Source organism: Phoxinus phoxinus (assembly GCF_949152265.1).
Source record: "Phoxinus phoxinus genome assembly, chromosome: 10".
Classification (NCBI taxonomy): Eukaryota; Metazoa; Chordata; class Actinopteri; order Cypriniformes; family Leuciscidae; genus Phoxinus; species Phoxinus phoxinus.
Window position 1 is genome coordinate 23,958,962 of NC_136885.1, and position 16,955 is coordinate 23,975,916.

Consider the following 16,955-nt stretch of genomic DNA (forward strand, 5'->3'; position numbering starts at 1 on the left):
AAAGACACAAGCTGCTTGGTTATAAACAGAACTGTAGAGAAAGGCGATCGCTGGACTGTGAAACATATCTGAATAACAGAGGATGTGACAGACAGCTGAGGTACTGAGAATCTATATACTGTGGAGGATACATATGTCATCTATAGTTCCTTGCTTTAAATGAACTGGCATATCTGCAGGACTGGGCAGTTTCAGAAGGGAAAAATAATTGTAGGGACTTTCATTCTGCACCACTGAAACATGAAATTCTCAACTCAAAAAACAGCAAAACCTCCGCAAATTTGGTGTGTTGTTGGCCCTAACACAAACCACTGCAGAGTTTAAATTAGTTTCAATTATTTTATAATCTAAGCAGCATCTTAAACTAAGTAATTTTCACTATAATCGATAACTAAGGGGATGTTTACACGACAATAATTTACTAATAACGGAAAAAGATGTATCTTTGTGTTTTTCCCGTACAGACAACAACGTTGTCAAAACGAACCCTGTTCACACGGATCCGTGAAAATGACTAAAAAGCTGTATTATTCATGCCAGACCAGTAGTTGGCGATGTCACTTTGTAAAGAAACACTACGCGACTGAACACATATTACGTCAACAAAAGGCATACAAATTTTTTTTTTTGCGTGAAACGAGTAGGTGGGGTCACTTTAGAGAAATTTCACAGATCATATAAAAGTGTAGCGATATATGAAACACAGACGAAATTCCAATCACATGGATTCCTATTCATATAATCCTATCTCACAGCGATTCTTAAATATTTTATGTTTTAGCGAATTGGTGGCTAATTCATATTAATTTGTATGATCTAATTTGTAAGTTTTCGTTCGATCTACTTATGCTCCAGTGACGGGTATGTTTAGAGGGTGAGGTTAGGGGTGGTCCTTCGTGCTTTAAAAAAAAAAAATCATACGAATTAAACCGAAATTGCCACCTCGTAACATAGTAACATTTTAGCTATGAGATCAGGTTGAAATTTCACAAAACAAATTTCCCGCCGAACAACGGTATGGTGATACGAGACACATGAAAGTAGCGCCGTTTCAATTGACGATGGAGAATATTAGAAAAATCAGACCACTGAATGTCACGATGGATCAGAAACAAGTATTTTAGAGAGTTGTGGAATACACAAGTAACAGACAGATAAATGGACAATCATAATCATTGAATCCAAAAATGTAATACGATGTTTTTCAAGTGCTATAAACCTTTAATAACTCTGTGAGGAACAGATTGAATTCTTTGTTATTTGTGCGAACAAATTCACAGATCTAAAATCTCATTCAAAGAGATATTTTTAAATTTGGGTATGACAGTCTCTCACAAGACACACAAGAGGCAGCAGTAATTTATATTGTTAAATCTGTCGAGGTTTATCAGGGAATAAACCTCAAGAAAAAGATTATAAGGGAATAACAAAACTTGGATTGTTCGTCACTCAAAGCTTATGGCTTCAGGAGGTCAATACTTTACATCAGAAGAATAAGAGAACAAGGACCACTATGCAGATTTGTAAGGCATGACCATTCAGCAAAAACAATTATTAAAAATAATGTACAAGTGGCATTTTGCTGGGTAACGTTTTCTTATGAGCATGCTGGCACGTACAGAAACTGGCCCGCTATTATTTGCAGTACATCAACAAACTCTTTTAATGAACACCGCTCTCTGACCCGTCTGTGTTTTCAAATACAAGGCTTGCTTTAATAGCCTCTGATCTAATGGTTGACACCAGCACAATATCAGCCATTGCTGATTGTAACCTCATGGATATTGATTCTGGCTTTCCAGAACGAAAAGTGATGTCACTAATAAGCAGTTGCTTTGACTAAACCCAATCCAATCCCTTCTGAAAATGTTTATTCTGAGATCAAGCTGGGTCTCAGTTGTAAAAGTAAACCTGCTTGACTTGAGAGAGAGTTATGGGGTTTGTCAGAGAGCCGAGGACCTCAGAGTGCACACGGAGAGTACAGCAGACGCAGGAATCACTCAAGGGATGCTGTGATCCTAAAGCAGAGAGACAGGGACGAAACCGCAAACAGATCAACGTGTGCGGCCCCTCGCACAGCTGTCTCCGGTTAAATAATGGCTCCTGCTGATCCCATCCTGCTAGCACAATTACCCAGAGCTCCGGAGACCAGAGCACAGGCGCTCAGAATGCTTGGATAATGATTCCCAGCAAATTAATGATACTGGCGGCCTCGTTTGCACAAGCTAGATTAACCTGAGCGGGAGAGTTTGGTGCTCCTCGGTGAACGAGAGCTGAGCAGAAGAAACTGCGGTAAAAGCAGCACTTCATAGTGCGTGTTCGTGAAGTGGATTACATCCTAACACACAGGCAGTTCATCACCAAAAGCACAACTCAAGTGTAATGCATCCCACACTTGAAGCGGTAAAACAAAAACATTTATGTGGATTGCTAACATTAATGTGCTTCACCATGAAACCTGTTGATTTGGGTTGACAAAAGCAAGTTTGTGTGGCGAGAATGTCACCTTAAATGAAACTCAGCACCTGTGGAAATGGTCCTGCCCCCCCCTGGACTTCCATTATTGCCAATCCATTGTTTCTAGTCTATCAGCTTTCGGTGCCACATTAAAAACAACCAATTGCGACTGCCGGAGTGGATGTACTGAACCGTAAATAATCATAGCAGGTTTTCACCCGTCCCATCTCTTGGCCTGCGTTGCTTTGTCAGTGCGTGTGCATTGATTTTCATTCACCAAGATTAATTGGCCTCTTTAATAGACTAATTTCACAGAGGAACGGCAATAATCAGGGACAAATGAGCAACAGACTGTGTTTGTTTACTTTGCCTTTATTATGAAGTGCTTAAAATGCCTTGTGTCTTGTGCTTACATCATTTGAACATTGGCTCAAAAAGTCGCAGGACATTTTTTCTTGTTTGTTTCTTGAACAGGTTTAGTGGATTCATCTACAGTAAAAAGGTTGTTCCTCTTCAAATGAGTATCTACATGAAGATCATTTCACAAACTGAGCTGTTGTTCCTCTTTCAAGATATAAAAAAGGAAGATTGAGCTAGGTAATATCTACCTGAATCTAGGGTTTTTGTGCTACTTTTTAAGGATTTCTACAATGAAGTGCTTTTAAACTCAGGGACACCCAAACTGGAGAAAAGGAAGTGTCAGATCTGAGCTGGGAATGCAGTGCGAGTGCATTACAGAACGGCTATGCAGATGGTACACCTTCCTATCACTCCAGTCCTTTCTTGTCCTTGCGTGTCCCTTTGAGTTAACCTCAGAAAAAAACCATTACATGTTCCACACTTCTAGAGAATGGTTCTGAATTGCTTAGAGTGGAGTTACAGCACTTTGGGCCTACATCCTAAATCTACGTTAAATTCGAGGCAGGCAGTGCATAAGCAGAGAGCAAAGGAAGATGGTTTAGACTTATGGATTTAGTCTCACTAAACTCTACATTGGCATTTTCCCTGATGTGGTATTTTTAAATGTTTATTAAGAGTATTGGATCAAAACGTACCTGATTTAGAAAAAAATGCTATAGGTAATACTTTATTACTTTCAAAAATACCATGCATTATGATTATTGCTTTTTATATTCTTAAGAGAACCCCTAGAAATATTGCCCCCTGATACTATCTCTACATTTTGGCAAAATTATAAGCTTTGTGGTATTGGCATAGATTTCTTTTCTTTTCTTTTTGCATGCAGTATGTAGTTATACAAAAAAATAATCAAACAAACAAAAACTTTTTTTTTTTTCAATTATTACCATGGATCTAAATGCTTTGGCGTGTTAATAAGACTGGTATAACCCAAAAGGCAACATTATTCAGAAAGAAAAATGCAAATTGAATCATAAAAAAATAAAATAAAAATAACACTTTCAGTGCATCATAGAGAATCATACATCCTAGATGAAGTAATTAAAAACAAACAAATAATAAATATTTAAAAAAAATTAAATAAATAAATACCGGTTTACCTCGATTGTGAATACGTTTGGGCCACTTGCAGCAGTGTGATAATATCCACTGACAATACAAAAGAGTTTTATTTTAATGAGGAACATGGTGTCACTCAAACCTTCATTCGACGCCAGTCATAGTCAAGTGTTGCGCAGCGTCGAGGTGAACTGTCTCAATGTCATTTGAGGACATGGATGCTGAAGTGCATGCGAAGGTTCCATATTCCTTTAAGGTCAACTTTGCAAAAGAAAAGAAAAAATTGATAAAATTGTGCTATTATACGGTTTCATTTTGATTGTGAGACATAACTGGGAAAAGATAGCGTAATCATCCTAACACGTGACGGGACGGGGGGAGTGAGCGTTTACAGACCGGAAGTCACGCCTCGACGGACGCGAGCGGCGAGAACGCGCCTTTAAAGCATGCCGACTCGTAGTGCTTGTTCAGATAGGACTTGAGTGCGAAAGTTTTGTTGCATCGCTTGCATTTGTAATGCTTAAACGCGGAGTGGGTCTGCATGTGCGCCCGCAGGTTGGAGCGGTCGGCGAACGATTTTCCACAGTGTGCACATCCAAAGGGCTTCTCGCCCGTGTGAGAGCGCATGTGGCCCTGCAGTAGCCAAGGTCTGCTGAACGCTTTCCCACATATGTCACACTTGTGCTTGAGGTCATGGGTAAGCAGGTGCATGGCCATGGCTGGCATGGACACGTACACTTTCCCACATGTCGGGCACTTTTTGGCCATCTTGCTGTCCAGGCTCCGGTGCGTCTGTTTGTGCCTGCTCAGGTTGGAAGACGTTGCGTAGGTTTTGCCACATTCGTTGCACGTGTGCCTCTGGAGGGTCCGTGAGCTGCTGATCACTTTCCGACGGGACCTGCCGTCCGTGATGAAGAACGCGTCCACGGCGTAACCTTCGCTCACCGCATTGTCGCCGTTGATGTACCCGGACGTGATCTCTGACTGCGGGCTGTCCGGCTGGTCCGAGTCAGGTGCTCCGTAGTCACTGTGGTTGCTGTCATAAATCGGTCCTGGAGAAGGTACTTTAGTGCCACCGTCACTTTCTCCATCATAAACGGCCGGGGTGATGTAGTCACTGATGTAGCCTAGCGTGGAGAGAACAAGATATTTTATTCAATTATTCATATTCACAAGGGAATCGAGTGAGGACAATGGGGTTCGGCGGTGCAACGGCCACTTTTCCGCTCAATTTATCTCCACCTTGGCAAAGGCGACGGGCAAACAGAACGTGCCAGTGCTCTTTGAGATTCATTAAATGTTCAACAAATTCAGCATTTCTCTTTGAATATAATGAGCCTTAATGACCATTCACTACAGGAAATTTCAAATAGAATACATGTCAGTTTGACTTCCCATTATTCCAGAGTTATTTCAGGACAAAGCCGTGGAGCTGTGAAGGATACCGCGTTTACTGTGGACTTACAGTATGAGCACAGATAGCACTTTTTTTTTTTTTTTACAGTGGGAGATTAATTACCCCTTTCTAAAGGCACCACCATTAGCACAGTGTGCAGTGTGCAGCTGCACTAAGCGTTTCTTTGATTTGCAGAATAAACAAAACACCTAAGCTCATCTGGAAGTGACTGGGCTCCAAGTTGCTGAGAAGTTACGCGTTGTTACCAGCAGCAGATTTCCATAAGGCATGCGTCATGCGTGTGAATTTTACCAGGCATTTTCAGTGCTGGAATCCCACTAACTATGTTTGCATTCCCATTACGGTTTCACATAAATCACAAGCAACGCAACAGAGGTGCTCAATCCTGTAACTGGATATCTACTTTCCTTCCTGCAGAGTTTTATTTATACAGTAAATGAACCCCAAAACCTTGCTTAGCACCACAAAACCTCGGTCGCATCTAAAACTATGCTTGGATTTGGCTAAAGTGTGCTAAATAAACAAAAAAAGAACACATGCATTCCTTTGCAATTACCTTTGTCGTGTATCCGAAAGCTAAGATCGGTCCTGGACCTGCCGTACGCGCTCTCAAGTTCCGTGGATGAGAAATCATCTAGCTTCACCTTTTTCACCAAAAAAGACCTTGGCATGTTTAGAGCGCAGAGCTGAAATCCTCTTCCAGCACGTTATCCTCTCTTTATCCACCGCACAATAGAAGAGTTGGTCCTGCAGGGCTGAAAGTCAAACACCTGAGCGGGAGGAAAGACGAGGAAGCTCCGTTGCTTCAGCTGTGCACGATCCGTTCTGCACAGGCGAAATGCAACTTCAGCACTGGACAGCAGCAGATCCGCCTCCCCGAGCCCGAGTGTCAGAGTGCGCTTAGACACAAATGGAAGCGTTCCAAAAATGGGCAGCTTTAAATGCGAGCAGGTTTCCGGAGAAGCTGTTGTTGTTGTTGCTGTGAAAGCGGGAGGAGAGAGAGAGAGAGAGAGAGAGAGAGAGAGAGAGAGAGAGAGAGAGAGGTGTCCGCTGCTGTCTCTGCTCGCGCGGTGTCGGTTTGATGTCTGAGCTCTGCTGATCAGCTGCCGGGATTTATACGCGCGCGATCAGGTGGGAGATGGAGATGGAAGTGCTTAATTTCATCCATCAGAAATCTCCCGGGAACAACATTGGACGAGAATGATTTATTGATGCTGTTACTCGTCTCTCAGTCTCCTTCCCCCCCCACATTCACGGCGCCCGCCATGTTTCTGAGGAATTAGAATAAAATGTATTGTTTGGAAAAGTCGAGTTACGAATATCTATTGAACGTCATCAAGGCTTGGAGAAAAAAAATTGCATTTCTTAAATTAAAGTAAACCACACATATATATTTTATTTATATATATATATTTTGTTTATTTGAAAGAATGAAAACATTTTAGTTTTTCATTCCTTTCTCTAACAGAATAAGTCGATACGAAATAAGTTACACCTCAAACTTGGTCTGTTTCTCGTTTCCTTTGGTCGTATTCAGCACCTCTACTCTGAAAGCTTGCATAAAAAAGCCTACATGGGACATCAACGGAAATATTATACTCAGCAATATCTAGCAATTTATTTTATTTAAATAATATAGGCATTTGCTTTAGATATATTTGTACTTGTGTCATAGATGTCCAAGAAAACATATCCTTGCTGTTTTTCGAAACAAATAAATAAGTTTAAAAAACTGCTCTTAAACATGCATTCATTTATATTATTTAATCAGAATTACATAAAATCCCATCTACTCCTTCCTGTCAGAAACTAATACTGCTTATCTCTCTGGTTTGTATCGCTGGTGTTAGGTTTATGAAAAAGGCACATTTATGCTCCAAAGTGAAGCAAAGATAATAGTTGGGTCTTATTTCAAAAGTTTTTTAAAAGGATGAAAACATTTCAAAGCAATTTTTTTAGTAATATGACAATAACAATATGACAATAGCATTTAACTTTAACTTAGGGTTTCAACCCCTCTGCTCTGAAGCTTTCAAATGCATCCACAAAACCCTTCAAGTGGTTTTGCCACCGATTTACAAATATTAGATATGTCCCGCTCAATATATTCCTTCCAGTGAGCAATATTAGTAGTAATTTATTTGATTCAAAAAGCAATTTGCTTTAACCTCAAGCAGCTTAAATTGGAAAAAAGTGTTGCCGAAGTTCATTACACTTGACAACTCGTGAAAACTCTGTAAATTACATTGTGTATATAGCTTAAATGAATGAAAATAAAGATGCTGTTATTTTTACAGTATCTTGTTCTTTTGCCAGTGCAACAGGAAAGATAAGTCCTCAATAATTTAAAAAATATATATATAGTGGCCACGGCCAGATGACGATATTATTGAACCTAATCCTAATGAGTTGGTATCAATTATTTGAGAATATAAAGTAAGTTTTTCAGACATAAAGTACTCTCAAACATGCCTATTGTCTATGTTTAACCAGTATTACCTAAAAGCCCATCCGCTCCGTGCTACCACTAACTAATCACCTGCCTGTGCTTTAGTGATTTTTAGCAGCAGTGCTATAGGTTGCGTAGGCTAGTTTACAGCTGGTGCTCGTGTGCAGTGGCAGGCAGGCAAGCACAGAGGAGCGCGAGATTCAGGCTTTGCAGCTGCTGTGGCCCCCTCCACAAGCAGATGGAGCCTAGTGGGAACAAGTCGGGAATTGGGGGGGGGGGGGGGGGGGGGGGGGAGCAGCATAGGGGAACTCAAAATCCCTAGAAAAGAAATGGAGGGAAGGAGTTTGAGAGAAGTGTTTGGTTGTAGTGTTGATGGGGTCTTCAAGCAGTTTGTTCACTCCTGAAATCAGAGGATCAGAGCTTACATATCTGTTCTGTCAGTTCAGCACTAAACTGGATCCGTTTAATCTAGAGTTTCTCCTGGGTTTTCAGGTCAAATCATCCCAAATATCCTGATTCTAGCTGGTCAGGTCATCTTAAGTACATTCAATTTAATGAACATAAAGTTTACACACTATAGAAACAAAGAAATCAATATAGATTGCCGCAAGCCGCAATCATCGGGGTCCAAGCACCAATGGCCCATGTGAATGATTAGTGATCCAATTGAAATGTATCTTATGAAGTTGTTTTTATAGCTTTATCCTTACTGAAAGTTAGAGATTGATCATAATATGTGGAGTTTACTGAATGTGTGGAGTCATATTCAACATTTACATTTATTAAACGCATGGATAGGACCATTTCGAATGAATGTGAAGATTTGCAACTCATTTGCAGCTCAAAACTCAAAGCTTGTGGCTGATTTTCACAAGTCAGTATACACATATTCATATTCACAAGATGTATAAATATATAAAAAAAATGTGTAATGGCCATTCAGATTTGATGTTATTAAATTTGATTGGCTGCTGGCAGCCATATATATTTTTTGAAGTATCCAAGTCATTTTAGAGGAAATGTTACAGGGCGTCCACCAAAGAAGATGCACACCATTTATCAACTTCATGGATCATTGGTGGAATTTTACAAAACGTGGTGTGTGTCCTCAGAATATTCTTTTGTCTTTGCGTGTCAAGTTTTGTTAAGCTTGGACATTGCGTTCAGCAGCAATAGATCAACGCATACAAATTGGTGCTGTCTGACAAATTACGGTAATTAACTTATAGGCCTAACTTTGCCAATTCTTTTGATAGCTTTTTGCCCACACTGCTGTGGGCCTATTTTGGTGAAGATCTGACCAGGCCTAGGAGGAGTTCGAAATAGTAGTTTTTTAGCAAAATTACAAATGGCGGAAAAAATAATAGGAGACATTTTTGTAGGATTCTGATGGGAATTTTTTTTTTTCTAGAATTTTGTTTAGGGTTCCAAAGTTATGATCCAAAGTGCAAATTGCCTTATTATAGCGCCACCTAGTGTCAGACTGTCGTGTGTCTGTGCACATGAGTAGCCGTTGCACGATTGGGACAATCCTGCCAACTTTGTGGTCTCAATGATTTATGGGCCATACACTCTTATGGCAGAAAAAAATAAGGAGGAGGAGGAGGAGGAAGAAGAAGAAGAAGATGATGATCAGTACAAACACAATAGGGTTTCAGCACCTTCGTTGCTTGGACCCCTAATAAGTAGGTATGTTTGATAAAAAGCTTTATATAACTATCTCTAATACATCTCTAATATAAGCCAATAATGGTTATTGTACTGATAAATCATGCATTTCTTTTTTAAGACAATGGTCCACTCAAGCTATAACAACAGAGGTTTCAGTGCACACATAAAGGGGACCGCTGGATATTATCCTTCAGCCTGCTGTCGCAATAATAACACTAAATATTGCTGAGTACAGTCCTCAACAGGCCAGAAATGCTGGTCTAGGAGTAAAACATACCTTGCCCTCTCTTTGAGTAAAACATACTTCATTGGGAAACCAGGGAAACGAATACCAAAGATCCCACTAAAGTTAGTGGGTGGCACTACAATTCACACACTATGTAATATGTACTACAAACTCTCTCTCTTTCCTCTCTCTCCCCCCACATTCACAGCAAATTGAGGATGATGCAAGTGATGGTGGGTAATTAGGATTCTCTCCTCCTCTTTGTCTCGAGCGCTTGAGCGATTTAAGTCATCACCACGCAAGTGTCAGTGGGGCTGCTGCGGATCTTTGCCTCGAGCTCTTTCCTTTACAAGAGTCAGTCTCCATCTGTGCCTTTGTAGTTTCTTCATCCTGATGAGGAAAGAGGCTCCAAGGTAATTGCCTTGAATCAGTGAAATTGCATTTCTATACTTGACAAGCCTTTCTGTGAAAGAGTAACATACCAGAGACTGGGAATTCCGTTTTGGAGAGAGGAAGAAAAGAAAGAAGAGAGAGATATCATTTAATTCTGCCGACAGTCAAACAATGGTATGTCAGAAGTGATCAGAGGTTACATCCTTCTGAACCACAAGGCACAGAGCCAAGGGAGAGAGAGAGATATTAACACCCGCTCAGAGATTATATTATAGCCTACTCTGACACGTAAACAGACACGCACATACAAATGCACACGCAATCTACCTTTGCATTCATCTCCCCGCAGATCACTGAAAAGCTCTCGGGTGTTTTCCCTGGTCACTGCGAGGAGCCAAATCACTCAGAGTGGACTCACTGCCAAAAGAAACTTGCCTGGGATCAACTTGCTATTGAATTCAATGGTTGCGACAAGGGGTGAGTTGAACACCATCAGTTTAACCACTTAGAAACAGGCATCATACATGACCACCAACCACATACATTATTTTTTTTTTTTAAGTTTCACATAGCAAAAACAGAAATTTCAACAATTCACTTCTGGGTTATAATTCTACTTGCAATCATGGACTACTGGATGTTAAATTACAGAACTAGTTTAATCTGTATCAGCACATTCGCTTGTTTAATTTGGTAACATTTACCCAAAACCTTCAGATAAATGTTTTAAAAAATCTAAATATTGTCTAAACAGACAAGAAATGTTGTAACATGACTTTCCCACTGAACACACAAAAGACTGAAAATAGACGTAGACAGGGTATAAGCCAACAACTGTGAAAGAGACATGGACACACACCAGGGTTATTGTTGCACGTCCTGATTTTGCAGAGTTAGACATGTTCCTTCCTGGGTCAACATATTTTGTTGATCCTGGGAAATCATTCTTGTACGAAAATTGTATCATAACCACATGAGTGATATGTGATTTTAGGGATAACTTACATCCTACCCATAAGTTATCCCTAAAATCAGAGGGAAATGATGGTGAATAACACTATAGAAGGACCTAAACTTGATTGTAAGCCAAAACTTGACTAACTGTAAACCTTCAAATCTGATTGGTTGATTGGAATGTTGCTGTTGATCCAGGAACATATTTTACTTGGTGAGGTTCTGCGTTATCATCAACCAAAACTATAAATATTTGTATTACAAATAGCCTAGAGATGACAGGGAAGTTTTTTTTTTCTTTCTTGCAATTTGAAACCCGTTTTTAAAAGTATGCATTTCCAGGCCACCGTTGTTGTGTAAATGAACGGTCAAAACGCATAAAAAGTGTTGTGTAAACGGCCCCTAAGGGTGGCCGGAAAACGCCAACTTTTGAAACCGGGTTTCAAAGTGCAATTTTTTTTAAACGACTCCCTTATCATCTATGTGTAAACTACAAAAACACGAATCTGTGAAAACGATGACGTCCTGCACATGCTTATTATGTGTTTAGTCTGTAGGCTTTTCTTGTTTGTTTTTTTTGCTAATAAAAGGATGCATATATTAACAGTAAGAAATAAGGGAGGGGGGGGGGGGGGGACATATGTACATAATCACAAGTGGTTATTAGAATTACATTTAACACAATATAACATTTTGTCATCATGATGAAGTAAAAAGGGACTTTATATCAGAGGAGAACATTCTAAAATTGGAATTATGGGAATGGTTTTGGCTTTGTGAAAATGAAATGTGCCCAGATGACAAAATAATACAGGGTTATTAGTCGTTTTCACAGACGTATGTGAACAGGATCGTTTTGATAATGTTGTCATCTGTACAAAGATAAAACGTTTCCGTTTTTAGCACATCGTTGTCTTGTAAACGTACCCTGAGAGAGTGAGCAAATGGAACAGAGTCCAGAGTGCATGTGACGCATGTTCAGTTGTTGTTGTTTTGTTTATTACATCCCAACCCACCAGTTACAATTCACGCTGGTACTGGGGTTGGGTGTAACAACAGCACTCTTTAATCTTGACTCAGTCTTGGAATACGTTAAAGACTTTAAAAACTAAAACAACTTTAACTTGTAGTGCATACATGTAGGGGAACTATATCAAAGTTAGAGATGAATAGTGCAAAACAACACTGAGTTACAGATGTTAAAGCCGGAAGTTTTAAAACCATTGCCACTCACCCCTACATCGATAACTAAACATTGAGGTTGTCAGTTTGGCCTAACAGCATTATTGAAAGTTCTCTGATTGGCTGTTTGCCCCACCTAATAGAAAAGCTGAATACCGTCTGTTCAGTCAAGCTGTCAACATAACACAAATAAAAAGACCCACGGCAAACAAAAATACTGATATTTGAAAAACGCCATGCTGCAATCTCAAATGCAAGCCTAAATTTCAATCAAAAATCATACTTGCGAAACCACATTTAAATCAAAACTTTCCTAAACATGTGATTGTCAGATTTCCGGTTTTGCAAATAGCAGCATAGCCTACCTGGCAACGTCTCTGACAAGCAGATGGGTCCAGAATTATATTTCATTAAAACACAAACAGACCAGAGGGTGCCCCCACAATGCTTTTCCCATGGCACGTTTGTCTTGGCTACACGACAGGAACAGGGTTTCTCAAAGAGTACCAGTAGATTTCTATATCAGGATTTCTAGTGGATGTATTCCCTACCGCAATTAGAGCACACTCTAATGGGTAACAGTCTGTGACCCCATGTCTGACCCATCGTTTGGCTGGTCTCCATCAAGGTCCAAATGGCCAACAGCTCAAGCGTGCACTGACCAGCATGTACTTCGGCTACCAGCTGAAAAAGTCACCTATCATTTGCAGGACCGCGGTCTGGTGACAGAGGGACTACATTAATCTTATTTGTCATAAGCAGTCTCTTGGGAGAGGAATGAGCCAGCCTGGGACTCAGCAAAGCCTCTTTATCTCATACAATCATGAAAACAGACCCAAACACACACACACACACACACACACACACACACACACACGCACACACACACACACACACACACACGCACACGCACACAGCCCTATCTCTAGCTGGCAGTCTGGAGCTCTAATTAGATGTGATAGTTAAAGAGACTGAAAATGGGGACAAAAGCCACATTATGCAAATGGTGTTTGATTTTTGCCCATTCTCTTCTCCGTCTCTCGCTTTCATTCCCTCTCTGCCTCTTTTTCTACGCTCCTTTTTTTGCACTGTGTACCCAACTTGTGAAAGGAAGAAGGAAAAAAAGAGAAAGGATGAATTTTGTGCCGTGCTGGCCTCAGTGTGCGCCCCTCCATGTGTGAAGACTCAGCTGAGTAGGTCCGATAATTGGACACTTTGGCTGGAGATAGTTTCATAATGGAGAGGCTTGTCATTGTACTGTATGAGAGTGTGTTTGTGAGTATGTGTGGGTGCAAGGGGCTGTTTAGGCGTAAGACACAGGAGATTTTACTGAACGGGTTTAGCAAAATCATGCTGCAAAAAAAAAACATGAGGTATGGGGGACTGTGGGTTCAGATAAAAATGCAGCGTAACAAGAGAGAAATGTTTCGCATAACCAGGGCTTGACATTAACACTCGCCAAATGTGGGTGGATTTTAGCAGTGTCACTCATTGAATTTTATATAGAATATATATATATATATGTGTATATATATATATGTATATATACACACATTTTTCAATTGAAAAGGGCATCTGAAAAGGCATCTGAAATAATGAACGAGGTGAAATGGAGTGGTGTCAGAAATGTCAATTTTTCATTACATATCGATGCTGAAATACTGTATCTTCAACACTTCCAATACTAATTTTCCACAGAATAGATACATGACACCAGCTGTGCTTTCTCGCTCTATCATCTCTCCGACAGCGAGTTGACACACAAACCGCCTGACTGCCTCACACCCAAAGTGTGTGTGCATAAAACCGCCTCTCGGTACTTTTTCGCTGCTTATTGCGCTTAACTGTCAAATACACACAAAATGGCAAAAATAAAAGATTTACGTAAACACAGTCAGTAATGTTTTAAAGTGAATGTAAACAGTTGAGAAAGAAAACGTTTTGAAAACCACTAGCCACAGTGGCTGGTGAGTAAAAAAGTTAATGTCAAGCCCTACGCACGACACTATAAAACATGGCAAATATGCAGCAACTTTAAGAGTGAAAAGTTATTTTGACCTATTTGCATTGTATTTTGTGCATAATTTTTTTGCAGATACATTCAACAGTGTGTATGTGTATACACACACATTTTCCCCAGTTTATGCATTCACTGGGAATCAAAATATTGGCAGATATTAAAGTTCTATGATATTTTCCCGAATAAAAATGTACTTAAAAACACTAAAAACTCAAATATACCACTATACATGCTACAAGTACATTTAGGCATCACAACATTATAATGTACAGTATGAAAAAAATACATTTAACAAATAAATGATTTTTAAAAGATTAACCTAAAATCATTGAAAGTAAATCTAGATGTAAAAATTGGGGAAACTTAGTGTGGACAATTAAAATCCAAATACAGACCAACACTAATAAAAAATAAAAAAAGTCTCCAATATTGGTATCAAAAACCAATATTGTACCGATATATTGCATCCCAACTGAAACTTCATGATGTTATCCACACTGCTATGCTAATGAAAACCATGAAAATGTCTTTTATTTATTCTTCAGAAAAAGCTTTGGGTACGTCCCTATCGCCCTCTGCGTTTGACCTATTAAAGCTCACCAGCGCAGAAAGCTGATTATACGTGCACCGCACCATTGTTTCCTCGTATGAATGAATCAGACCGGCCACTGTGAATGGCTGAGCACAATGTACTAACATACACCAGACAAAGACCATATAATTAACAGATCAGGATGGGGGGAAAAAAGACAGAGAGGAAAGTAGAGGGGAGGGAAACGAGGCATTTGAAAATAGACATGACTTGGCATGGAACTCTAACCCTGTAGACAAAGAGTACAAGGTCAAGTGAATTAATCTGATTAGCATGTTTATTCTGAATCCATTCCCCCGAGTACAACACCCTTTCTCACCCAACAAAACCAACCACCCTGCACTCAATGATGGAAGATAATCAGCCAGAGTTAAAGGGAAGAAAGCTATTTACGAGTATATGAGAAAGATCTCTCTAATATCCAAGAGCTGTGCACCAATGATCCTACAGATGAATCTGTGCGTGAGTGTGTTTGTGTGTGTAATTGTGAAGTTTATCTTCTCTCTGTTGGAGTCTGAGAGTACGGCCGCCTTTGCTCTTAAGCATGAAGTCTGGAAGAGATAATTAGTTCATCTGACTTCATTCAACACACTGGCAGACGGTCTATGAGTTGGCATAGCTGCACTGCCTTATTACTATTAAGACACAGTAATATTACTTATAGCGGTAGCTACATTACATAGAAAATGTATTTAAAAAATAAAAAAGTCCCTTTAACTTTAAAACAAAGATGAAAAAAACATTTCAAGTGACATTTCTGGTTAGTGCTTTACCAATACAATAACTTGACATGTAAGACTTTGTCCTGAACGTGCAGCATGAACATGTGACAAGGTTGGGTGATTGGGTGTGATTGTGTTGCATCATGCAGATTTTTCACTGTCAGTGTGGAAAGACAAAATTACTTGAGGCTGAAAATGTGCAGCATGTCTAAAACACAGTGTCAGAACATGCTTTTACTATTTCATGCTACAAAAGATAATGTATCAAACCCTGGACAGATTAAATATTCGCTCCTCTGCTTTTGTCCATGATGTCACAAAAATAGAGACAAAGAATACAATGACAATTTTCTACTAAAAAAAGATACTAAATACTTGTACATCGATCCCTCTCTCTCTCTCTCTCTCTCTCTCTCTCTCTCTCTCTCTCTCTCTCTCTCTCTCTCTCTCTCTCTCTAGCTGGGAAATACGGTTGGGGGAAAAAACAAAAAAATTCTCATTATCCTCTAAGTGTGTGATGGAGACTATAAGTGCAGTGAGGTAGACTTCAGATGGAGAAGAATGGGGCAGCTGAGCTCTCCTCCACAGATAACCCCTCTCTGAGATTGATAGCAGGACAGACTTGATGCCATATTGGTGTGGACTGGCTTTGTGATGTTTATCTCGAGGGAGAGAATCATCACATCAAGGTTAAAACAAGATGAACAGTTTATGGGCAGTAAAGACAAACCCAGAGTTCAGCTGCAGTTGTGGCAGAGCTCGGCACGCTTGTGTGTGAGGATTACAGCCAAAGACTCTGATCTGAAATCAATCTCTGAGCTCTGACAAACTCTGACACAACGGTCACGGATGTTCATACTGTGTCTGCACTGTGGAATCAACTACCGTAAATATGTGGAACTTGTTGACCTCAGCTTTCTAACTACACTAAGCCGAACCACAAAGAATCTGCCTGCAAATTTGCCCAACATTTAAATGTTCTTTATTAACATCTCTCTATCTTTTTGCGTGCTTGTTTATTAAATACTTATGCAGTTTTTTTTTATTGTTGTTTGTCAGATTGTATGACTTGACTTGGATAAAAGCCAAGACAGACTGCTTTAACTGCATCATGACGTCTGTATTATTATTAAAATGTAAACAATTGTGGTAAATAATGTAATGTAGTGTCATTTAATGTAATATAATATTCCATCTGAACATATAAGTGCCAAAAGGGGTTATGGCATACGTTATAGGCCTGGACTGGGTTTCCCAAAAGTGAATCGCGAAGACCATTGCCACCCATGTTCTCTACAATCAACTGAGCTCACAATGCTTTTGTGAACGCAGCCCTGGTAACTAAAAGGAAGTTTGATTCATGCAAGAGGTGATCCATGAGATATCGCCGCTG

General features: G+C 39.8%; 1 protein-coding gene across 2 annotated transcripts; it reads right to left on the reverse strand.

Annotated features, from left to right (window-relative positions):
• Nucleotides 1-2,820: 2,820 nt before the first annotated feature.
• Nucleotides 2,821-6,678, reverse strand: scrt1b (scratch family zinc finger 1b). 2 transcript variants are annotated; one of them, XR_013799213.1, is made up of 3 exons: nt 5,910-6,678; nt 3,269-5,063; nt 3,099-3,123 (listed from the first exon to the last, which is right to left on the reverse strand). XR_013799213.1 is itself a non-coding variant. In XM_079624902.1 (2 exons), the coding sequence occupies exons 1-2, from the start codon at nt 6,022-6,024 to the stop codon at nt 4,339-4,341; spliced, it is 840 nt and encodes a 279-aa protein (XP_079481028.1). In that variant the 5' UTR covers nt 6,025-6,678; the 3' UTR covers nt 2,821-4,338. The 2 variants fall into 2 exon arrangements, 1 of the variants encoding a protein (XP_079481028.1); XM_079624902.1 differs by having other exon boundaries at nt 2,821-5,063.
• Nucleotides 6,679-16,955: the final 10,277 nt, after the last annotated feature.